The 24,716-nt window shown below is 35.2% G+C and overlaps 3 protein-coding genes across 5 annotated transcripts; 1 reads left to right on the forward strand and 2 right to left on the reverse strand.

Annotated features, from left to right (window-relative positions):
* Window positions 1-490: 490 nt before the first annotated feature.
* LOC110731662 (caffeic acid 3-O-methyltransferase-like) lies at window positions 491-5,253 on the reverse strand. The gene is made up of 4 exons (XM_021911541.1): window positions 4,650-5,253; window positions 1,444-1,757; window positions 1,251-1,315; window positions 491-1,046 (listed from the first exon to the last, which is right to left on the reverse strand). The coding sequence occupies exons 1-4, from the start codon at window positions 5,087-5,089 to the stop codon at window positions 750-752; spliced, it is 1,116 nt and encodes a 371-aa protein (XP_021767233.1). The 5' UTR covers window positions 5,090-5,253; the 3' UTR covers window positions 491-749.
* A 5,584-nt stretch (window positions 5,254-10,837) lies between these two features.
* LOC110731663 (flavone O-methyltransferase 1-like) lies at window positions 10,838-11,701 on the reverse strand. The gene is made up of 2 exons (XM_021911542.1): window positions 11,487-11,701; window positions 10,838-11,353 (listed from the first exon to the last, which is right to left on the reverse strand). The coding sequence occupies exons 1-2, from the start codon at window positions 11,583-11,585 to the stop codon at window positions 11,027-11,029; spliced, it is 426 nt and encodes a 141-aa protein (XP_021767234.1). The 5' UTR covers window positions 11,586-11,701; the 3' UTR covers window positions 10,838-11,026.
* A 4,735-nt stretch (window positions 11,702-16,436) lies between these two features.
* On the forward strand, window positions 16,437-24,672 carry LOC110731664 (protein LHY-like). 3 transcript variants are annotated; one of them, XM_021911543.1, is made up of 9 exons: window positions 16,437-16,861; window positions 16,970-16,993; window positions 17,274-17,469; window positions 18,140-18,251; window positions 18,969-19,030; window positions 22,160-22,384; window positions 22,478-22,772; window positions 22,856-23,910; window positions 24,009-24,672. In XM_021911543.1, the coding sequence occupies exons 3-9, from the start codon at window positions 17,431-17,433 to the stop codon at window positions 24,423-24,425; spliced, it is 2,205 nt and encodes a 734-aa protein (XP_021767235.1). In that variant the 5' UTR covers window positions 16,437-16,861; window positions 16,970-16,993; window positions 17,274-17,430; the 3' UTR covers window positions 24,426-24,672. The 3 variants fall into 3 exon arrangements, with proteins under 3 accessions (XP_021767235.1, XP_021767237.1, XP_021767236.1); XM_021911545.1 differs by having other exon boundaries at window positions 17,277-17,469; XM_021911544.1 differs by having other exon boundaries at window positions 16,970-17,469.
* The last annotated feature ends 44 nt before the right edge of the window (window positions 24,673-24,716 follow it).

Below are 24,716 nucleotides of genomic sequence, written 5' to 3' on the forward strand. Positions count from 1 at the left end.
AGTAACGTCTTGACTTTCACATGGCTATACACAAAATCAAACCATTTTCATAGATTTCATGAGCCAATGTCTAAACACACAAGTGATGATAGATTGATAGGGAATGCATCCCGAGGTCGGGTCATATAATGTTGTTTGGAATCATGCACCCTTCTGGCCTGTCACATAAAACCTCATGGTAACCTTAAGTTGATGAAAGAAGAGGTGTATATGTATGTAACTAATAACTTAATTATTTTTTTTATCGGGTGCACCAAGCGAGTGCACAGATCAAGAATTATTCGTTAGTCATTTACAACATTTTATCATTAATAGGTAGAATCTTATAACATTATTTTTATTAGGTAGTTTCTCACAAATATTTAGTTTATTAGGTTGTTTTTGACAAAAAAAAAATTCCCTGAATTTAATTACTTTACCACTTTTTTGTTTTTAAAAACAATTACTTTACCACTTTATTATACATATGTTGTTAAAATGACATTGCAAGTGTATAATAAGTAACGGAATAAATTATGATGAAATTTATGCTTATTTCAAGCTCGAGATACAAATTAACTCTTGTAAAAGGTTTCTCAACACAAAAGTATACAAAGATTTCTTAGGATATAAAATACAAATGCACTTAATTATTCTGACATTTCAACTAGCTTAGTTGATAAAATAAGACTAATTAATGTCACAACGAATGTTGCATATTATTAATATACGATCCCTCAGAGTAATGTTTGCGTAGCAGATTCACAAAATCACTTGTAGAATTCCATAACCCAAAAGCCGTGCACAGTATATTGGAAGTTGAAGCATGTAAATCCAGCTCCTTTGGCTAGAGCTTCAAATTCCCTCTTGCTCCTCTCTTTCCCTCCTGGATTTTGCGTCATCATCAACAAGTCTACTTGGCTAATGGATCGTGCAAAAGTTGTCTTCTCTGGCTCATCCGTGATAATTGCCTCCACGACAATGACCTTCCCGTCCTTTGGCAAGGCCTTGTAGCAGTTCTTCAACAATATCAAGCAACGTTCATCGCTCCAGTCATGAAGGATCCACTACACAAAAATACATTATTGTTAACTTAATACTAGAATGTATGACCCATAAAGAGAAGGGATAAGTAATAGTGATGTGAATGGATGTGATTCGATTCCAAGTCTTATTAATTTAAGTCCCACCTCGGAAATCTAAGATTTCATAACTTTACACTTATTGTATATATATACACACGGAGTATATGTGTATGATTGTAATCTTACCTTAAGAAAGATTGCATCTCCTTCAGGCACACTTTCAAACATATCTCCACCAATATGCTCCACACCTACAAATTAAAAAGTACATACATATTACCATATATATAATTAAGTTTCTGTTCTTGAAAGTTGAGGGTACGAAAATATTAATTAAGAAAATACTTCAGTATTAATCATGCAATGTATGGTGATATACCAGGGCATGGAGGGGCATCTTTGATGACATGAGGCAAATCGAAGTTGATGCCTTGGATGGAAGGATATTGAGATGTAATGAAAGCAACAGAGTGGCCAAGACCTCCACCAACGTCGACGAGTTTGTGGACATTGGAGTTCTCCAAGCCTTTGTACTTCTTGAAAATCTTCTTCACCAACATAATTGATTGAGCCATAGCCTTGTTGAAGACTTCATTGAACCTTGCATCCACACCTGGGTACTCAAATGCGTGCATCCCATGCACCATGTTGAATGCTATTCCTCCTTCCAACACTGAATCTTTAAGCTTGCTCCTAATATTATTTTTAGGAAAACGTTAGGCAGGAATATTATAAATCTGAATCTGCTAAAAGTACGTAAGACTCTGCATACACACACATTTCATCTTTTAGATATTACTTGCACGTTGATCAAGATAAGACATACTTATTTTATTTATGAAGGAAACATAAAATTAGTTGAAGTTAACTTAGACAAAGATACGTAGTTTGGTTTTTGCATTTCATTAATTTTATTATAAATTATTCCGAAGAAAAATATGTTTCAGACTTTACCTATACTTAACATCACATGAACGTTACCATATGTTACATAGATACATCCAAATATACAATACTAATTATATATGCTTTTATCGTCCCATGATGTAACAAAATTCCATTGTCTACAATGCATGCGACCCATCTCTTTCAAAGTTTCAATTGTTAAGGTTAATAATGTGCGACCAATTGTGAATTAATGATATAGGGTACGGATTAGGCTAGCGAACAACTAACCGAAGCCAGTAAGCCACCTAATGTGGTGTACTAGTGTGTAATTTTCGTTGCACCACCTTAAAAAAAAAAAAAAAAAAAAAAAAAAAAGTTAAACAAAAAAGATTTATAAATTATTCAAAAAAAAAAAAGAAAAAAAAAATATTTACATATATACGGAGTATAATGCGTAAAAGACAAACATAATAGGGATATATATGATGTATGGTCCAAACTACTTTATATTGAGCAATCACGTTGCGTATAACATTTCTCTTATGACGTTCGAATTGTAGAAATTTAAATTAAGTGGAAAAAAAAAATTTAAATAGTGGCCATAAATTCATTTATTAATAGGTCTTCCTTAATATCATCTTCAAATACTTATTGACTTATTGTATTGTGGTATAGAGGATTTTTAGAGTGAAAAATTAATCTATAAGCTAAGGAAATTACATTACAAAGATTAGGTCTTAATGAAGGTAAAGCTATAGGAATAATGGTGTTGCCTTTTGTAATTATATACAGTATGAAGTATGGAGTATTTGTTTATGAAATCAATTTTTTATATTGACATTTTTTGTCGAGATAATTGCTTTGTATAAAAAATGTTCCAAGTTTATAATTCTTTTTTGTTATTTTTTTTTTTTACAGACAAGTTTATAATCTATCTATTAACTATAATTATAACAGAAAACTACTGACATCATCCTCTCTCCCAATCTGTATATGTGTCGCTTTCTCATAAAAACTTTTCCCACCAAATGCACTTATGATGTCATATATATATATATATATAGGAATTGGTTATTTTTTTATCATTTTCATTCCAATCTTTTGAGGGTGTCAATAAATAAATAAATAAATAATTTTTTTGGTTGGAATAAATAAATTGATATCGAGCTTAAACTTTTTAGGTAACTACGAAGTTTTTTTGAAGGATTTAATGTTATTTATTATTATTTTATTTTATTTTATTTTATTTTATATTTTTATTTTTATTTTTTTATTATTTTTTTGTAAGGATGCTATGAAGTAAATGTTAGCATTGTTTTGTGTTTCCAAGGTGCTTCTATTTATTTGAATTAGGATCTTTAAATCACAAGTATTTTTATTTTGTATTTTGAACTCTTAGATATGGAGTATATAAATTGGTATGTATATGGTTTGATTAGATCAGATTGGCTTTCATTTTTATATTTTGTTACTCATGTAATTTATGATGATAGCTAGATATCTTTTATGATCTAATTTATAAGTATACACGGAAAAATAAATAATAGAAATAAGCTATTTCATTTCAATAATTTTTGTAATCCGTGCATCGCACTGGTCTAATCTAGTTATCTTACAAAGAAGACAAAATAATGAATGGTGAGACATTTAAGCTAAGGAAGAATTGTCTTATTTGTATTATTTAAGCTAAGGGTGATGGCCTCATGGGTAGGTAATGATTCCCTCAAGTTTTGAGTGATTGTTTTTAAATAGGCATAATTAGTTAGGTTAACTTGATAAGTTGATTTTATTATTATATTGTATCCATAATGATCCCTAAACACAATGAATAAAGGTCTATAATACTCCGTACAGTATTTAAATATCAAAGTTCAAAATGCTTTTATAAGAAAAGTACAAATATCGTTAACAATAATTATTACTCCATCCTTTCTTGTTCATTGCTATACTTTAACAACTATTTAATGATTTGAAGAAAATATTAGCTACTTTGGACATGGTTATATTTGGAAGTTATTATAGATTAATATAATCTATATATGTTAATAATAGGTCAGAACTCAGAAGTGTTATTTTAATCTCTTTTTTTTTTTTTTTTTTTTTTTTAAGAATATCTCTACTATTTAATTTGGCTCCTTATTATAAAGATAACTTCTAGTAAAGTTGGGCATGGGCCGGGCTGGCACGCGGGCTGCTCGGCACGGCACACCAGATGGCCCGGCCCGACACGAGCACGGCAGCGGCACGACACGGCACGTGGAACGGCCGGTGAGCCGTGCCGTGAACAAGGAAATTGAAATTTGGCACGAACACCGGCCCGTCGGCACGGCCCGCCAGGCACGATACTTTTATAATAAAATTAATATTTTTTTAACAAAATAATAAAGCAAATATTGAAAAAAATAATAAAAAAAATGGGCGACACGGGGGGTCGGCACGACACGGCACGCTAGGCACGTGGGCCGTGGACAGACTTGTGAAAATGGCCGGCACGACACGGCACGATGCCCAGCTTTAACTTCTAGCTAGACCCTCATAATAATAATGCGACATTTATGCAAGGATTTTTGCAAGGGGAAAACACGAAAATACTAGAACCACATATTTTCTTTTATCAAAATTTATCTAAACACTTATCCTAATGTTTTCACATTAGTAAAGAAAGAATAAGAAGAAAGAAGGGTAATGAAAACTAACCAGCTTTGAAGAAAGACCTTATCGGTAAATAACTTCAAGCAAGGAGCCAATGAAACACCATCTTCATCAGGAACATAGACCTTAGTCATAGACGTAGGCTTGTAACGCCTTTCAACACCACCATCAGCGGTGGTGACCGTGGTACAACTAACTAAAGAATATGTGGACAATAGCCTAAGCATCCTATCCAACATGGCGGGTGCCTCAGGGTTCCTAGCATGAACCTGAGTAGCTATCTCAACGGGCAAGAGCCCATTGAGACCTGCTTTATCATTAATGATTTGAAGCACCCCGATCTCAATGGCCGCATTGAGGACCATAGGAAGGGCACAAGCATTAGCAATTTGAACTCCATATGAATAATTAGCTTCCTCTTCTTCATCAAGACTCAATGGCTTTTGGTTTTGGATATCAAGTTCGGTGGCTTTTGAAGGGGCCATGATTTTTCTTGTTACAAATTATTGTTTTTTAGTAGATTTGTAGGATTTCTATATATGTTTTACGTAGTAGCTAGTTTGATCATGTAACAAAGGTAGACAAGGTTGGATTTGCTTATATAAGAGTTGGAATGTCGCATACTACAAATAAAATAGTCCGTAATAATTATTGTTAAGGGTTAGTAATCAAAAGTTGGTAAAACCATAGCTGACTAAATGACTAAGTCCAATGAATTAAGAATTAACTATAACCGCATAGGTGCTATATCTTTGCTAACATATAAGATGGCATTGTTAAAGTTTGTCACATGAAAGTGGGCCAATAAATTACAAGGTGAAAGGGATTTTGGGGGATAATATGATGACAAAAAGTACCACTACGTGCATAATAGTACAAAAAAAGTACTATTAAGACAACTTATATTTTAATGGTACATTATACATGCATAATAGTACACATAAATGTATCACTGTAGAAAAACATCAAATGAAAAAAAAAAAAAAGAAAAAAAAACCCCAAAACGCCCTCCTATATACATGCTTAATAAATAGGTGTTATACGCCTATATGCACTCAAATCCAATGGGGTTAGTTGCAATTGCAAATACGTGATACACATACATGACACACCATATAATTGTGTTTTATGGATAGCATGAATATATGATATCATATGATCTTAACAATATGAAAATTAGAAAAGTAAGTTTTACCTACTACGATCTTGTCTTCTTTTCGTTGTCAAAAAAAATAAAAATAAAAGTCAAATATTGATGACTATTTTAATAACTATGCCATGATGATGACTAGTAGTGTTAGTACAGATGTAATGCATCAATCTCCTTTTCCACCAACCCCTTTGCGCCAACCAGCCATTATGAAGGGGACACACACTCTTTAAGTCCTTAAAATATGAACGAACCTCCCATGTTATTTCCTCTTTTTTGTTAACAAGTTTGTTGAGATGCTTTGAATTTAATGTGTCATGTATTTTTGAACTGTCCTTAGTAAAACCGTAAGACTAATAATGTATAATATTATTTGCTAATAGACATACGCATTAATCCGTACTATATCTATCAATTAGTTTGTTGTTTGTTCTATCTTTATAACTAAGTAGCATCATGCTAGTTTAAGTTTAAATACTTATATCTACTTGGCTTGAATGAATTGAGTAGTCTCTAAAAATAATTGGTATATGTTCAAATTAGCCGTATAGAATTATATTCTTATGATGCTAATTGTATTACGGTTATTGTCTTGTATTTTTATTTTTAATATCTTTTTGACACTCTTGTGTTAAAGGCATTAATAATTGAGTTAACATTAGTTTAAGTCCAGTGACAATGAGCATTTGGATGGGGTTGGTGAGCTAACAGGGCCGGCCACTTTGAATTATTAAAGGACCAAACGTAGTGTACACTATACGAAGTATATTATTAAAGGCTCAAATCAACTATGAATTAATTAAAAATAATTATGTACTACAACAGAACAAGTACTATAATTCTATGATTTATTTAATTGTTCCTTTAGTATCTCAAAATTCTTAATGGTCAAGCTTAAGCTAAAAATTTAATTTAAGTAATTTAGTACATATTGGAAAAAAAAATAAAAAAAAATAAATAAATAAAAAGAAGAAGATTTGAGATCTTTCAATGTATAGACCTAGTAGTAAAAAACGCCTATATAAGGTAAATTCTTTACTCGTCTTAAGAACATTTTTTGACAGGCAATACAAGCTTGAGTCTAGGGCCGGGAGATATGGCAAGGCCAAGGTAGGCCATGCAAAGTCTGGGCAAGGTGAATTAGATGGTTTTGGCCACCAAATAGGACTTCTGGGGTACCTTGGAAATTAAGGAAAGCATCTCAATGCCTAACCTTTTCAAGCCTAAAAATGTTCACTATAAGCTACATTAAAGGTTATACATATAAGTAGACCATTTTCGAATATTTTGGGACTTGGTGTCAAAAATTCAAGTATTAGGGGAGGATGCATCTTGAGGCCATAAATGATCATTTTAAGCCATATACACCTACTAGTTAGCTACATAAAGGCATGGGATGACCTTAAAGCTGGGCATGGGCCGGGCTGGCATGCGGGCCGCCCAGCACGGCACGCCAGATGGCCCGACCCGGCACGAGCACGGCAGCGGCACGACACGACACGTGGAACGGCCGGTGGGCCATGTCGTGAACAAGGAAATTGAAATTTGGCATGAGCACTGCAGACGGCACGAACACCGGCCCGTCGGCACGGCCCGCCAAGCATAATACTTTTGTAATAAAATTAATATTTTTTTAACAAAGTAATAAAGCAAATATTAAAAAAAATAAATGGGCGGCACGAGGGGCCGACACGACACGGCACGCTAGGCACGTGGGTCGTACCGTGCCGTGGGCCGACTTGTGGAAATGGTCGGCACGGCACGGCACAATCGTGCCAGCGTGATGGCACGGCACAACACGACCCGTCGTGTGGCTAGGCACGACCCACGATGGCACGGCACGGCACGATGCCCAGCTTTTAGATGACCTTGAGTCAAGGACATGATCAACTAAATTGATAATTTCCATACACCCAATTAAACACCCGATGCAAGTGGCCTCCCCATGACTCATGAAGTTCATGAGAAGTACTTTGTCCTTTATCATTTTCAAGTCCGAAAAAAGTGAAGGTCTATACATGATTTTAGATCAATTTTGAAATTTGTATATAAATAGGAAATGGATGTGGGGCAGGTCACTTGAGTCATAAAAATTGGTTTAAAATCATACAAATTCTACTTGTAAATATATCAGTCCCAAAAATGAATTTAGGGGCCGTTTGGTTGGGGGTATTCAACAAAGGGAATGAGAATCAACGGAATCATTCCCTTTGTTGTTGTTTGTTAGGCCACTTTTCCATTCCCCGTTACCCCCTTCATTCCCCCAAATCCTTCTAAGTTCTTCCCCACCCCCCTAGCCTTTTCCATTCCCTTTCCTTAGCCAGCATTACACCACCATGCCTACACCAGCCACCACCCTTCTACCCTACCCCCACCACACAACCACCACCCAGCCACCTCACCGCTTTCCCCCCGACCATTGTCGTCCCTTCTCCGCCACTCGCCGACCTTCGGTAAGCTCGCACCTCACTCAAAAATCTTCCCCAACCCCTCGTTAGAACTCACTGCCCTTGTTTGCACCTCCGTTACCCCTTGCCGAAGGTTATCACACCTCCCTCATCCCTCGAAAACCTTCCCCGACCCCTTGTCAGCCATCCCTTCCCCTGTTACGATTGAGCGAAGTTCGAATAGAAGAAAAATTAGGGTATTGATGATTGGGGTTTTCTGGGGTTTGAAGCTTGGAATTGACGGCAATGGCTGGTTCAGAGGAGAAGGAAAGGTGAAAGGGATTAGGGGAAGGTTTTCCGGGGAGGGGGAGATATTTTCGGGGGAGGGGAGGTGCGACGGGCTCCGGGGGATTCCGACAAGGTGATGGCTGGGCGGTGGGGTGGCCGGAGAAGTGAGAAAGTGAAGGAAAAAGGCGTGTGTGGTGGTGTTGGTGGTGATGCTGTGGTGGGGTGATTCCCTTTATATTTTTAAAACAAACAATACACTATATGGAATGGTTTTTCATTCCATTCTCTTTCATTCCCATTGTTCATTCCATTCCGATTCCCCTGCCCGAACCAAACGACCCCTTAGTTCAATGAATGACATTATAAGAACAACATGAGAGTTGAAGTTATATGGAGTAGGTGACAAACTAAGTTAGTGTACATGTGCCTTGTTATGTGACTGGTCTCACAAAATTTATAACAGAAGTTTGACCAACTATATTATACACCAAATCACCAACCAACATGAGTAACTACTTAGAGAGCACACATTGACAATGCCCACTTTTATATGGTGATAGTGTGATAGTATTAGGTGGCTTTGAGCCAATTAAAACGTGGGCGACGTTTTCTATTAGGAGTCCAAAGAAAAGAGTTGAAGTTTGACAACTTTTTACTCGATTTTTTTATTTATTTTTTCCTTCTGGAACAATTGCATATATGGGGTATGTATGTCTTGTAGCACCCCTTTCATTTTTTTCAATATAAATATTCACGTAATCACATATGATTGTTGTATTCGTCACAGTTTAAATTTCTAAATTAAATCAATTTTTTTTAAAAAAAATGTATTTACTACCCCGTAATAAAAACCAATAAATATATTAATGTTTAAGGTTTACAGATTCAAGCAAAAAAGTCCTAATGTACCTAATGTGTAGATTGAGAGGAGGAGGAGGAGAAGAAGAAGAAAAAAAAAAGGAGTATTATGAGTTTCTATATGCATGAATAAAGGATGTGCATATCTAGATTCTGTTAATCTTCCAAAGAAGAGCTAAGCGATTCAAACTTGGCCAAGAAATTAGGTGATTGATTAGGAATTTTGGATATGTAGTTTTTTGTTTTTTTTTTTTTTTTTTTTTTTGTGAGAAAGAATTTTGGATATGTTCTAGTCAACTTTCCTCTAGGTTAAAGTTTGAAGACTTTGAATATAGCTTGCCTCAAAAAAAATAAAAAAAATAAATAAATAAATAATAGACTTTTTTGCTTGACGAATTAAGGGCTATTCGTGTTTTCTTTATGTTCATAAATCAAATTAATTATTTTTGATTGATTTATTTTCACATGAATGCTCCTTTTTTTAAAAAAAAAATAAATAAAAAATTATTGGTGAAGAGAAGGGCCTTACGAAGCCGAAACCTCTCACAAGACGTAGAGTACTAGAGTCTAGGGATGTCAGTGGGGTGGGGATGGGTCCCGATTTGACGAGTGGTGGGGCCGGGATGGGGAGAAAAACATACCCGTCATGGGTGATGGGGCCCATTTTAGGTTGTACCCGCCCCATTCCCGCCCTACTCCACCCGCCCCATCCCCACCTCATATTCACATCTATATATTTAAAAAATAAAATTGTATACTTTTATACTATTTTATATTTAAAAAATATTATTTAAAATAAAGTAGTAAATATAATACATTTATATTAATATTTAAAATATAAAAATAAAAAACGTGTAACATTAACAATGTTTTTTTTTTTTAATTTGTAATCTATATTATGTAGTATTTGGGAGGCGGGGATTAGACGGGTCTTGGGTGAGGATTAAGTGTTGGGGAGTATTCAAGTGGGGGGTGAGGCGGGGATGAGTTTGGAATTGTACCCGCCGGGGCGGGGATGGGATGAATTTTGGACCCGCCGCGAAAATGGGAATGAAAATATTTGGTGGGGTTGAAAAAGCCAATATCCGCCCCGCTCCGCCCTGTTGACATCCCTACTATAGTCCATTAACTAAGTAGTGTACGTACAGTCATATGTAAGTACGGAGTACATTGTACATTGGTTTCCATTTAATGATAACAAAAAATTCAACACGATGCTAACATCTGGATTTATAAGGATCGTTAAGAGCTTTGACTTGTTGGGCCTTGAAAATGCAATCATATTGTGGGCTAGGTTTCTTATCTTTATGGGTCGGACCCAAAGCAACGAACTGGTGTATTACTCCTTTTGACACTTTGGTTTAGCACAGCGCCATATCATGTTTATCCATTGTAGTCGTCTAGTCATTAAAGTATTTAATTTCATTAACATTGAATTAGAGGGGTTTTTTTCAAGTATTTATTACTACGTATATTTAATTAAACTTCTTCAGACTAATAAAAAACACTTTGCATTTTAGATAACTAAAAAAATAATAATAAGCAGATTTTAAATTCATGTGGTTATTCAAACTAAGTTTGTACCAAGTACATCATATTTCATACGCGCTGTCGTAGTATGACAGCCCATAATGGTATAATTGAGTTACATTAAATTTTTCAAAAAAGTTAAAAAGCAAAACAAAAAACACTTTATGACTTATTTCCAAAGGAAAAATCTGGATGAATGAAGATAGAACTCACCAGGAATCAACAAAGACCTTATCCTGACTCAAGCTCATTAGAGGAGCCAATGAAACACCATCATGGTCCGGAACAAAGTACTTAGCCACTGCTGCTAACCCAAATCTCTTCTTAACACCACCATCTTTAGCCTCAACTACCGTGCAACTAACTACATTGTAGGTTGCCAACAGCCACAACATCCTCTCCAACATGGATGCAGCTACTATAGGGTCTTGAACTCCCGGTAGGATCGCCGCAATTTCCGATGACAATAGCTGCCTGCCGGGACCTGCCCTTGCAATTATCCCTAGAACATCTAGCTCAATGATTGCATTCATTACCTTGTAACAATAAAAGAATAAGGTTACAAATAAATTATCTGTATACGTATGTACTCTCTGTGTCTCTGTTTGTTCTTCCGTGACATTAAGAAGTCGAATATTGTCTCATAGTATATAAGTACAAGTATATTACCATAGGAAATGCCATTGAATCAACAATCTGCAATGCATATCCACAGTTTTCTTCTTCTTCATTTTCAACCAGAGAAGTAGCCCAATTATTGTCACCCATTTTTATTGTGCAGAGATTCGCTAACTCTGTTAGTGGTCTTAACAATGATCACGTGTGCTTTCTTATACTCGCACTTTCTATTGAAGATTTTTTTTTTTTGTGATGTAATCCGTCAATTGTTGCATAAATACTACGTAAATAAAAAATATGTACAACTATTGTAATTTAAGAAAACATTTGAAACATAAATTCAATAATTCATATACAATTTACTCCGTATAATTTAAAATATATGTATATTCTTGTACTATAAGCAATACTCGTATATACTACTATTATTGTTGTTTAATTTTCACCATCTATACTACATACAGTGCTATGTACGTACTACGGAGTAACATAGTTGTTAAAAACATATGCTAGCTAACACGTACTCAAAATAAAGTAAATTGAATAGTATGTTGTGGTAGTACATAGAGTATAAACGCCAATTTTATCATATAATAATCCCATGGAATCAACTAAATGCAATGGAGTCGAGTCCAAAGTTTTCTTCTTCCTCTTTCTCAGCCAAAGGAGTGTGCAATGATTAATTAGGTAGTACCGTTGTAGCCTTAGTTTGTAGTATGTTTAATTGCTTGTATAATTTTGAGCCAATAATTTTGGTATATAATTTGTAGCGCAATTGCGTAACTGACTAATTAATGGAGAAAACGTAAATCTAACTCACTCATGTTCTTTGATAAGACTATATCCAAAAATTATTGTCAAAAAAATGTATCTTGTATGTACATTGTATAACATATCATTGTTAGGTGGAGATGATGCAACATATTCTGGAAGTCTTCATGTGCAACTTATTATTTGGCCTAAAGTTTATATATATATATATATATATATATATATATATATATATATATATATATATATATATATATATATATATATATATATATATATATATATATATATATTCGGATAAAAGATGCGCGCAAATTTATTTATTTATTTTTTTTCCTAATCATTACTCATTTTAAAATTTTAAAATGGGTAAAAAAAATTACCCTTTAGTACACTTACCTCTATGTGTATCCTCTACATATACCCGAGTGTATATATAAAAGGTGTTATGCTTTATATAGTCCATGTACATGTTATATTACAATACTTCTATGTACCAATACTTACTACTATAAGTGTAGAAGTTAACACTAAATTGTTAATTTTTTCATTAGTAAACTTGATTATGTTATCATAGCTAAAATAAAGTCTCAAAATTAAAAGTAGCTAGAACACCACTTAAGCTTGACTATATGGAAAGTGTAATGAAGAGGTAGCAATTTAACTAGAGGCACGAACGAAATTGGCTTTTTCATTAAAGTGTAAAAGTTCTTATTTAGCTAATTTAAACACGTTTTTATCATATACTACCTCCGTTTTTTTTTTTTTTAGTTAACACGTTTTGACTTTAGCATTATTCACACATTTCCCTTTGACCGTGGTTTGTACTTTATACGTAATGAAAAATATAGTCACGTGAGATCTTGTTAGATTCGTCACGATATATATTTTCAATTTTCATAATTTTTTATTATCGGTAATTAAAGATATGAATGGTTGAAGTTGTGCATTAGCAAACGTGACTAAAGAAACGTGTCAGCTAAAAAGAAACGGAGGAATTATGTGATAACATAAATCTTCTACATATAATTATTCCTACTTATTATCATTTCATAGAAAATGGATTAGCTTGAAAGACAAAATTTCACCTACCTAAGTCTGATAAACAATTTCCTCCATTTTGTGAAGACTATAAATTCATAACAAAAAAAATGAAACCAAATAGCTCCACATTTTTCCACAATTTGGAGCATTTTCCTCAACCATTTTAGCACTTGGTCTCTCACATATTGTTTCACTATGATAGCATTGTAGCATTACTGGCTTTGGAATATTGTTTGGGCCAATCCAAAATGAAGCCCGGTTAACTAAGGACCATCTCATATGGATGAAAGTTTGTTGGGCTTTAAAGTCAATTGCCTTGGACTTGGACTTCAACTGTATATAGTTTATGGATGCATGATTTAATGGCCTAATTAAATTCTTGCATGAAACCTTTTTCAAAAGCGAACATTGTAGAAAGTTGATTGTCAAAAAGAAGCTTAGGAAAGTCAAGATTTCCTGGCATCCACTAGTTTTTTTCTTTCTGTTTTTTTTTTTTTTTGACTACCCACTTATTGTACTACGTAGTTTTATAGATGGTTGACATCCACTAGTTAATTAGCTTGGTCATTAAATTTACAAATTTCTAGAACAACTATCTTAAAGTTAGCTTATTGTGAAACATTTTAGAGTGGTTAGCAAAAAATATTGGCACGGTATAACCTAGATAATGAGTGATGTGCATATTATAAACTCAATCGAAAATGGTAAAGCTAAAGCACGAGTGATGTCATAAAACAGACAAATTTGGGTTAAAGCTACAGTATGCACCTTGTAATTTGGGTTGTCTAATCAGTTTGTAAAAATTTATATTTTGAGAATCAAGGTTAGTTTAGTTGGTTAGAGGCTGTCTTTCTACCCCTGTGAAAGGGGTTTGATTTTTACCTCAAGCATGTAAGATCCCTAATTTCCTCCCTACTTGTAAGGAAATTATCCTTACCTACAAAAAAAAAAAAAAAAAAAAAAAAAAAATAGCCCTTTTTTTTTACGGGAAAGAAAATAACCTTGTTGTATGTAAGTTTTTCAATTTTACCATAATTTTTTTTTTCTTCAAATTATTACAATAATTATCTTATGCATGATACCCAACAAAACCAACCAAATTCAAAGTACCGTAAAAAGTGACAACTTTCTTGACAAAAAGAAGTTGAGTACTTTTATCCGAGGGTAGAGCTGGGTACGGGCCGGGGTGGCCCGCGTGCCGCTCGACACGGCCCGGGTGGTGGCCCGGCACGGCACAGTGGCTCGCTGGCGTGCCGTGGGCTATGCCACGGACAAGAGTTGCACTTTTCAGCACGGCACGGCACGAGTCTGCCCCTTGGCCCGCCAGGCCGGCACGGCACGAGCCCGCCAGGCACGAGGGTCGTGCCAGGCCGTGGGCTGGCCTGTGAAAATGGTCGGCACGGCACAGCACGAGGTTTTGGGCACGGAGGCACGACCAGCTCGGCACGACACGATGCCCAGGTTTATCCGAGGGTAAATTAAAACCACATACACCCATTAGTCGGTCACATTATTCATATACAAGTCCATGGTGAGGTGTGTTTGTAACTAGACAAGTTGATAGTTGAGATGCAAAGTGGATAGATCAAACCACCTAAAAGGTTTCCCCGAGTGTCATGAGGTCGTCTTTGGCAAGCTCTCCTTCCATGATTCGAAGAAGTACATGATTTCGTTTAGTTTTGAGAAATAATTCCAAAACTGAACTGGATGAAAGGGTGCTTTATAAATTATGAGGGTCACAAACTAAACTGAATTGGTTTGGAACTATAACAGAATATAAATAGGTACAATAACATGTCTATTTCGAAAATCAGTTGTAGTGGTTGCAAGAAATGCAATAATCACTAATAGGCAACCTAGGCTTCAATCACACATTAGATTCATTCACACATTTGTTGCGCGTTAGTTGTTTTATAATGGTGTTACACAATTGCTGTTTTTGAATAATAGTTATACTTTTCTACAGTGAACCTTTAGTATCACGAAAATGAAGGATTAAAGGTTTCTTAATGGAATCATAATTAAACTTAGTTATGTCATGTTATGTCTTTTAAATGCAATTTGGCCTATGTGAAATTTTTAATGATTGACTTGAATTTATGAAAGTATCATGTAGGTAAGGTTTGTTATTGAAATAAAAAGTAAAAAGAACAAATAGTGTCTTATAGTTTATCTAGCAGTAAAGGAAGTGAGAAAAAGATAAATGATACTCCGTACTTAAGAAATAAAATGAGTGAATATCATGAGAAGAGCTACATATATTATACAAACACTGTAAAACAGTCATTTCAAGGGGTTTAATTTGCATTAAAAAAACGACAATTTCAAATATTTCTATATTGAAAAATAATACTATATATGTTCTATGCAATTGACACAATTAAAAAATTTTCATTACCATTTATTGACTATAGTTTTCATAATTTTTAATTTATTTATAAAATTATTCCCAGGTAAAATTTTGTTAAGCACGGAGTATAATTAGATGTTACTAATGTTAGTATAAAACATTTGAACATAAATTTTATTGTTAATTTTAGTTAAATATTTATTAATCATACTCTATCTATCGAATATTGATGATCAAATCAATGTATCAAGGTTGACAACTTCAGTTATTATGAAACGAAGAGACTAAAATGAAAAGGGGTAGATGGTGTGAAGTAAATTCGAGGAAGAAGGCATGTAGGTAAAACGTCGACCCAAAAAAAGACCCCAAAATTACTCGAACCCCTCATTGCTTCTTCTTTTTCCCCGTAAATAGTCTAGAAAATGAGCAGAGAAATTCCCAAATGGCAAGATCTGATAACAAGACGCCACGTAGCAAACACTTTTGCCACGTTGGGCGAATCCAAGGGTGTGCTTTTTCCATCAACTATTTCTTACCACATGCGCCACACCAGCCCCCATTTGTAGGCCCCACTGCCTTCGTGTAACTCGCTTTTTCCTTCACTCACCTCAACTCGCTCTCCTCCGAGTTTGTGGCACTCATTTTATCCCTCTCTTTTTCTTTTTCTATATTTACTAAAATACACCAAAAAGTGCACCGGTAGGTCTCTACATCATCCACTAACTCCCTGCCACTTGTCACCATCCTACGCCCTTCATCACCTATTTCCATTTTCTTTTCTCTTTTCTTTTAATTATTAAATGAAAATTCATTCAAATCCACAAGTATTATTCGTGGCTCATATTTCCTCTCACAAACTCCTGGTTTCTCTTCCTTCTATTTGGCATCCTTCTCTCTCCAACTTGGAAATTTTATTATTTAATAAATACAAAAAAAACCCAACAAAAGAAAAGAAAAAGAAAAAAATAAATAAATTCAGCTTCCTTTGCTCATCATCTTCTTCTTCTTCCTCTTTCTTCTTCATTTTTCTCTGTATTTTTCTTTCATTCACTAAAACTTCTTCCACTCTTAGTTTCTCTCTCCTACCTAACTTACCTCACTTCTTTTTATTTCTGCCATTTTTTCTAGCTATACTTTGGTTTCCAGAAATTTCCTCGAGTTGAAATTTTGATCAATTTTGTTATTGTTTTTACTGAAATCAATGGGGTGAGCTTTGTTGTTGATCATGAGCAGATAGCATCTGCTATTGTGTCTTCTTAAGGTAACTTTTAATTTTATATTTCTTTTTTTTGTTGGTTGAATTATGATTTTGAATCTGGAAAATTGTATTGAATTTTTTTTTTTTTTTTGGAAATTTTGGATTGTGCAGATTTGCGAGGACACGATTGTTTCGGTGAGGATTTTGTGAATTTGTGATTGTAAGGAAAATAAAAACTAATAAGAAGAGAAAATGGGGGAAAAGGAGGGAAGTCTGGTTTTTATTTTCTTATAAATTTATTTATTTATTTTAATTTGTGAGAATTAGTTATAAATTATACATATACTACTATACTATATGATATGATGATGCTGTGAAATTTTGACTGAATTTGGTTTGGGAAATGCTAAAAGGCGGATTATCTTTGAATATGTTTGTTGTTGTTGTTGTTTGGAAATTGTTTGTGTTTGTGCAGTAGAATTGAGCTCTAATACTACTGCTACTACTATTACTACTACTATGGGTTTTGGGGAAAGATGACTAGATGAGAAGAAGAAGACGAAGCTATTTATTATCATTTGCTTGTTTTTTGAGAGGATCTGAAGCAGCTTGCTGCTCTTCGTGTCCGTTTAATGGACAATTATTCTTCCGGCGAAGAACCGATCGTTAAGGTGCTTTTGTTTTGTCCCTTGTATTTCTATAATTGCTTACTTTTACTTATTTTACTAGTTAAAGTCTTTTTACACTTATTTAAGAGCTCAATTTTTGTTTAGTCTGTATTAGAGTGGTGATTGTATTGATGTTATAGTATGGCTTTTAACGCGTATTGATATTGTGAAGTATGAACTGAGACCAAAAGGACTTATTATTTTGGATCAAAAGAGATTGGCTAATTTGACTTGTATTGGATTGATTAGTTTGGCTTAAACTACTTTTTATATGAATGAATAAGTTTTCTTAGCTAAATCGACTTATAATTTGGATAAATTATTTTGTGTTAATCGACTGTTCGACCAGATGAAAAAGAATTACTTGTATAATGAATAAATAAAGTTTGGCTAAATTCCTTAATAATTGGATGATAACTAATTGGCAAAATTGACTTATATTTTGGATTAAAAATTTGGGTAAATTGAATTATATTTTTTGTCAATTTGTTTTGGCTAAATCGACTTAAATTTTTTGTTTAAAAGAATTGCCTTGAATTTAATTGTGCTTTGATTCCAATGAAATTCGGATTATTGACATATATTTTGGATTAGAGGGGGTGTTTTTTTGGTCTAGAGTGGGAAGAATCTTATACCTTGCTAATTAATATATATATACTTCTTATGTTAAAAGACTCGAAAACCTTACACAATCACCAAGCAACGGGAGCGATGGACAGAAGAGGAGCACAATAGGTTTCTTGAGGCCTTGAAACTCTATGGTCGAGCTTGGCAGCGGATTGAAGGTTTTATTTTGCTTTAAACCTCTTCTCTATAATTTGTCGTTGAGTTTCTATATCTATGAGATTAGTCTTTCAGTAAGACATTTACTGAATTACCAAGTGGATGATAATGTTACTAATTAATAGTAAATGAGTATTATGCAATGTAAAATCAAATTAAAGGTGAGGTGGGGGCAGAGTATGATATCTAAGTTCAATCATTTAATTGTTTGTTATTACCAAAGAGCATATCAGTCCGCTTGGCATGCTCACAAATGAGGATTTTGGAGTATAGTATTTGAATAGAACTGAATTGGAATTATTTTGTCAATTCTGTTGTTTGGCTCACACCAAAACCTTTTTGTTTATCATTCTGCTAAATCTGAAACTGGCAATATTCTGTTCCTTCCTCTGATCCTTCAATATTCAAGATATTGATTGGTGTAGAATAAAGGAAGGTACGAGATGTATGAGAGTGTCGCAACCATTGAAGACACATGCTCTACATAAATTAATGCCTTTGATTTAGTAGCGTCATTAAAATATTTTATAAATTGAATTAAATTCTGATTTTGTGTTGGCCAAACAGTGGAAATGTGACCAATTTGCCCCCATATCCATTCAGTTCTGTTCTTTGTCTCACCAAACGGGCTCATAGTGCAATTTGTTTTCTATATTATTTCTTACTTGAAGAGCTGCTCCTTCTCTTCTCTTTTCCTTTTTCTGTTTGGTGGTGTGCAGAACATATTGGGACAAAGACCGCTGTCCAGATTAGAAGTCATGCACAGAAGTTCTTTTCAAAGGTCCTTCGGTATCTTTCGTCTCATGCTTTGGTTAAAGTTTTATCTTCTTTTGCTAGTATCTGGAAAATGTTGCGCCTGATAATGTCGATTAATATGTCATGTGGAGCATGCTAGAGATTACAGAGCCTGAAATCACTCTAGATATTGTTTGTGGGAGGGAGGGGGACTTCCATTAAAACTATTATTTCCATCATATATTGGCAAGAGACTTTTGTAATCCATGATCAGTATAAAGAATAATCTTAGTGATGGAATTGAATACACAACAACCAAATCAGAAGGTCAAAAAACAAAGGGTGTATAAGCAAACTCTCTTTGCGCCCAAAAATATTATTGCTCACTCTCTTGATCATCATAGGTAGTCAAGCGCCAAACTATAAAAGAAATTTCTCGTTGATGGCTGATTTCTAGCCTCCAAAGTTTATCAACCTATTGCTACGTGTCAACCTGAGGGGTTTTGCCCAAATCATTGGAGGCTTGTGGCCTTACCCTTACATAGACATTTTCAAGCCCATCAAAGGTTATTTTCGACATGAAGTTATCCCCCCTAGTTCTATGTGTTCATGGGCGCATCAAAGTCCTCCATAGCCTCGTACCACATGTCCAAATGTATGGATTTTTTCATTATAACTATGCTGCACTCATTTTAGACTTGTTCAAATTGCTCCATGCCTTAGTGATATGGTACATTGGTACCCCCATGAAGAGGCTAACATGCTGATCGATTCTTTCGATATGATATGAAAGTTGTAGGTTAAACAATTTGTCTTGGTGAAATCAATTGCAACAACAGCCTCCCCCTTGGTCCTGAATATTAGGAAATTTATGTGTTAAGCCCATTGGATTCTTTGTGTGTGACTGAATATTGGTTGTCATAGTTTGAGAAAATGTCAGATCAAATTGAGGTTCCTTGATCCATTCCAAAATGTTAAAAGTTAGGCTGGAGCTCATGCAAACTGTATTGCAATTACCGAGTCCTCTACTTGCTTATCAACGGGATATATGCTTACAAAATTACATATAATCTATCATGAGTACTCTTATTGTGCTCTTAACCACTCAAGCTATAAAGGTTAAATGTAGTTGCACTTATTTGATATATTTTTTCCATAAAGGATGACTGACATTGAAAATTTTGAGAGGGGGAATGGGTCTTGTTGAAGTGCTTTTATAAAATTCTTCTTGCCAAAATACAATAGATTTTCCTAGTTTCTTGCTTGGTTGTGAATTAGTGCTGGATATGTTGATGGTATATTTGATTAATTCTGGCAGTAACAGCTGTAATGTATGGGTGTTTGATTTTGACATTTTCCTGTTTCCCTCAATTTTGGTGGTTTCTTAACTTCCTTTATTTCCCTTTTCTACTAGCTATGCTAGTATTTCTTTCAATGGATTGTTTTGTCAAAGGTAATTTTGAGATTGAGCTAGTTATAAGAGTTGCTTTGCATGATATCCATGGAGAAAGAATACAGGGCAGATAGAAATATCTCTATTCTTATTAGTTGGAGTATGATATTTTATTCTGATGTGTTGTTTGCATGATGCAGCACCTCCCTGTATGCTTGTGTCTTATTTTGTCAAGGCTTTATATGCCTATGCCTTATTTTGTTTAGGTTGAAGGTTATCAGTTTAAACTAGGGGACTTTGTGTTGTTTTTAATCATAACAAGTTTGATATGGTTTATATCTGTTGGTTTTTAGCAAAATGGTCTTCTGCATAGATCAACAGTTTCCCACTACAAGTCGTGAAGGGGGCTGGTTTGGCCGAGCTCTTATTGCTTGGACAAACCAGTCCCCTTTTTTGATTTTGGTATTGCTCAAACAGAAAAGGCAAGCTTCATGGTTACCTCCTCATAGTGGTGTTCACCTTCTGTTCCCCACAAAATTCCTACAGAAAATTGACATCATTTTTTTGATGCTCATCCCTGGTATTTCACATTAGATACCACACTGGAATTAAAGTAGGAATTAGGAATCTCAGGAGAAATTTGTTTCTCTTGTTACAAAACTTACAATCAGTGTGAAAATTATTGATAAGCAGATATGGAACGCTATTTGAATTAGATTGCATTATAGCTCCTAAGCTGTGAGTTAATAGTCATAGTTTAGAAGATCATGAAGAATTTACTTGTTGAATTAGGCTTACAGAGAAAAAGAAAAGGATAAGGAAAATTGCAGAATGTCCTAAAGTCAGCTAGATCATACTCAGAAATGCCTGAGGTGGATGAAAAACTTGTATCATCTATTGAGTTGGTAGGTATAATAAAATGAATGAATGCGACATGCATCTCACCCACAGCCGGTCTGTTCTAGTTCGGTGACTTCTGTGAGTTCTGTCCTAGGCATCATCATATTGTTTGACATAATTTGTCCATTGGAGCCTTCGAGTCTTGAGTGTCTGAAAAATATTCAATGGCCAGGGCCACTGATAAGGATTCTAAATTTCGTATTGAAAGCAGTGTAATTCCATATACTAGTATCTGTATTGCGCCATCTTTGCCAATATCAGATATGGCCTTACAGTGATTTAACTCTTTCAAGTCAACTCTACTGTCTCAAACTTTAGTAGATTATTTAACATAACTGCGTATCTGGAATATATCTGAATGCAACATTTGCTTAGTGCAAAGGCAACTCTGGCTTTCATTTTCAATATTAATTAATTCTTTTTTGGTTTCCCTTAAAGCTTTTATGAAAGGGGCTTCTTAGAAACTTGCATTCTTTTTATTTCAAGGTGTAAGTTCTTGCGATAGATCATATTTCAATTCTGATTTTCAGTCTCAACATAATGTCTCTATTTTATATAATAATTTGAAAAAGGCATAAATTTTTTGGTCAACTTGGAACAGATTTGAGACATTTACTATTCCTGAGTGGGTACTTTGGACTGTAAATATTCCACAATGCCTTGAGAGTTTTATTAAGATGAATGCCTTTGTTTCGAAAATGGTTTGTATTTTGTGAAATATCTATACCTGAAAAAAATGGCATATTTGGAAAATCATGAAACATATGTGATTCTTTTGCTTAGAGTGATAATCTGGAGTTGGAATTTTCACATTGCCTTTTAAAGTTCAATTGATGATTTGATTTGTTCTTTATCTTAAATGTTGTGTTTTAATGCTTTCAGTTGGAAAAGGAGGCTCTTGTTAAAGGTGTTCCAATAGGGCAAGCAATTGATATAGAGATTCCTCCTCCACGCCCTAAAAGGAAACCAAGCAATCCTTATCCTCGCAAGACTGGTGCTATCAGTTCCCCTAACACACAGGTAAGAGCAAAGAATGGGAAGCAAATACCAGGTTCTATACATACTACAGAAGAAGCTGTAGATTTAGAAAAAGAGCAATTTCCTGAGGTATGGTTTATCCTACACTTTCCGGTCTTGATACGCTAGCTGCCCTTTGTTCATATGTTTTTCTTAATACATTAAGTAATTGTTTATCTTCAGGAACCTGGGGGTGATGATGGAGAATCAAGCCCTAAAGAAATCAATGGTGGTGACAAGTGCACTGAAGCATTTACACTTTTCCGAAAAGCACCATCTGCCTTGGGAGCATCTTCTAATGAATTATCTGCCACAGCCATGGGAACAGCTAGAAAGTTATCCAACTGTAAGGAGTTTGTGCCGATAAGGAAGCCACTTGCCGACAATGAAACAAGAGATCTTAATGTTGCTGATGGACATAACACAAGTCATGAGCCCGATAAATCTGATGTTGTGGAGATGATTCAGAATGACTCAGGTGAGATTTCGATTTCAACTCAACCAACATAGGGATCATTGCTGATGCTTAAATAAGAATCTGATAGTGTTGGTCTATGCCAGAAAATGAAACAAATGCAGCTAAAACATTTCCCAGACATGCTCCTGTTCATATTCTTGAGGGAAACCTGGCGTCATGCAGTCAGGGTTTTTCTTCAGATGTATCATATCAAGAACCTGCATTTCATCCAATGGGGATCCCGGGCCAGCCTGCATTTTTTAGCAATCCTACTATTTCAGCTGCTGTAGAAAGCCAAACTAGCACTTCAAAATCCACTAATCACCAAATGTTTCCAAATTCCCATCCTCCATTTAGTCCGTTTCCTAACAGTCAGGAAAATTATTCGTTTCTGCAGATGTCCTCAACTTTTTCAAGCATGATTGTTTCTGCTCTTGTTCAGAATCCAGCTGCACATGCTGCTGCAAGTTTTGCAGCTTCATTTTGGCCCTGTCCAAATTTAGAAAATTCAGCCAATTCCCCTGCAAGCTCCAATGGAGGTTTACCACCTCGTCCAATGAACTCAGCTCCTAGTGTGGCAGCAATTGCTGCTGCTACAGTAGCAGCTGCTACTGCTTGGTGGGCAGCACATGGACTGCTGTCTTTGTTTGCTCCACTACATGGTGGCTATTCTTTTCCTCCTGCTTCAGCGACTGCTCCATTAGCTAATTTTGGCCAAACTCCACCTGCTAATGAAGAGAACAATTTCCAAACTCCTGGATCACAAGTTCAGCAACCTAACCAGGAATTGTCTGTAGCTCTAAAGCCACAACATTCAGCATCCAAATCCTCAGCGACATCTTCGTCTGATTCGGGTAACGTTATTAGTGAAAAAATGGATATCGGAGTGGCAGCCGACAATAACGAGAAGGATGTCCCTGACTTAAGTGAGCAAAATGACACAAGCAAGGGGAAGAGCAAGAAACAGGTGGATCGCTCATCTTGTGGTTCTAACACACCTTCAGGCAGCGATATTGAGACTGATGCTTTGGAAAAAGTTGATAAAGAAAAAGAAGAAGCCAACGAGCCTGATGTAAGTCGTCCTACCAGTGAACCTAGTAGTCGCCGCAATCGAATCATTGGCAACATGTATGACTCCTGGAAGGAGGTTTCCGAGGGGGTAATTGCATCTCTCTCTCTCTCTCTCTCTCATGATTACCTAACCGAATCATAGAATTTGTTTATTTGTTAACTTATGTTGTGTAATTTAAATACCAGGGGCGGCTGGCATTTCAAGCACTTTTTTCTAGAGAGGTTTTGCCCCAGAGCTTTTCACCACCACTAAATTTTACTGGTAAGAACCAAGAAATGAATGGCATTGTTGAGGAGTATAAGCTACATGCTGAGGAAAGCAAAAATGCATCACAATTGGACCTCAACAGCAATACATGGGAATCTTGCTCCAGTAATCAAGGCGTAGAAAAAATCAAATTACGAGAAGAGGACAATCCCAAAGATGGGCTTCTGACATTTAGTCATGAACAAGGGAAGCTGAAGACAAACAGAACAGGTTTTAAGCCATACAAGAGGTGTTCTGTGGAGGCCAGAGAGAGCAGCAGGGTGATGAATTCCAGCGCTCCAGAGCAAGAAAAATGTTCAAAGAGATTGCGCCTTGATGGGGAGGCTTCAACTTGATGTCTAATGACGCAGGCAATTTCTGTAAGGGAAACCTTGCTCACTACAAGTCCCCCCCAATTATCAGTTTCTTTATTTCATTTAGCTTTATTTCAGTCCTAAAAAGTTCACGAGACTTGTCGTGTTTGTACTATAATAGACTACATTGCTCGATTTCATTTCTCAGACTTCCTCAGATGCTTGCAATCTCCATGAATAGACTTAAAATCATTATTCTCATAAGCTCTGGATCTAAAATTAAAATAAACCTGTTCTGCTGCTCTTCATGTTATCATACATTCTGTTGCTTCA

This window comes from Chenopodium quinoa, unplaced genomic scaffold (assembly GCF_001683475.1).
Source record: "Chenopodium quinoa cultivar QQ74 unplaced genomic scaffold, ASM168347v1, whole genome shotgun sequence".
Classification (NCBI taxonomy): Eukaryota; Viridiplantae; Streptophyta; class Magnoliopsida; order Caryophyllales; family Amaranthaceae; genus Chenopodium; species Chenopodium quinoa.

What these genes read in the sequence shown, in the direction of transcription:
- LOC110731662 (XM_021911541.1), bottom strand. Translation starts at nt 5,089, where the DNA reads ATGGCCCCTTCAAAAGCCACCGAACTTGATATCCAAAACCAAAAGCCA. An exon ending in AAGGTCTTTCTTCAAAGCTG is followed by an intron (nt 1,758 to 4,649) that starts GTTAGTTTTCAT and finishes AAATAATATTAG; the next exon opens with GAGCAAGCTTAAAGATTCAG. An exon ending in GAGATGCAATCTTTCTTAAG is followed by an intron (nt 1,047 to 1,250) that starts GTAAGATTACAA and finishes ATTTTTGTGTAG; the next exon opens with TGGATCCTTCATGACTGGAG.
- LOC110731663 (XM_021911542.1), bottom strand. Translation starts at nt 11,585, where the DNA reads ATGGGTGACAATAATTGGGCTACTTCTCTGGTTGAAAATGAAGAAGAA. An exon ending in ATTCAATGGCATTTCCTATG is followed by an intron (nt 11,354 to 11,486) that starts GTAATATACTTG and finishes TATTGTTACAAG; the next exon opens with GTAATGAATGCAATCATTGA.
- LOC110731664 (XM_021911544.1), top strand. Translation starts at nt 17,431, where the DNA reads ATGGACAATTATTCTTCCGGCGAAGAACCGATCGTTAAG. An exon ending in AAAAAGAGCAATTTCCTGAG is followed by an intron (nt 22,385 to 22,477) that starts GTATGGTTTATC and finishes GTTTATCTTCAG; the next exon opens with GAACCTGGGGGTGATGATGG. An exon ending in GGAAGGAGGTTTCCGAGGGG is followed by an intron (nt 23,911 to 24,008) that starts GTAATTGCATCT and finishes TTTAAATACCAG; the next exon opens with GGGCGGCTGGCATTTCAAGC.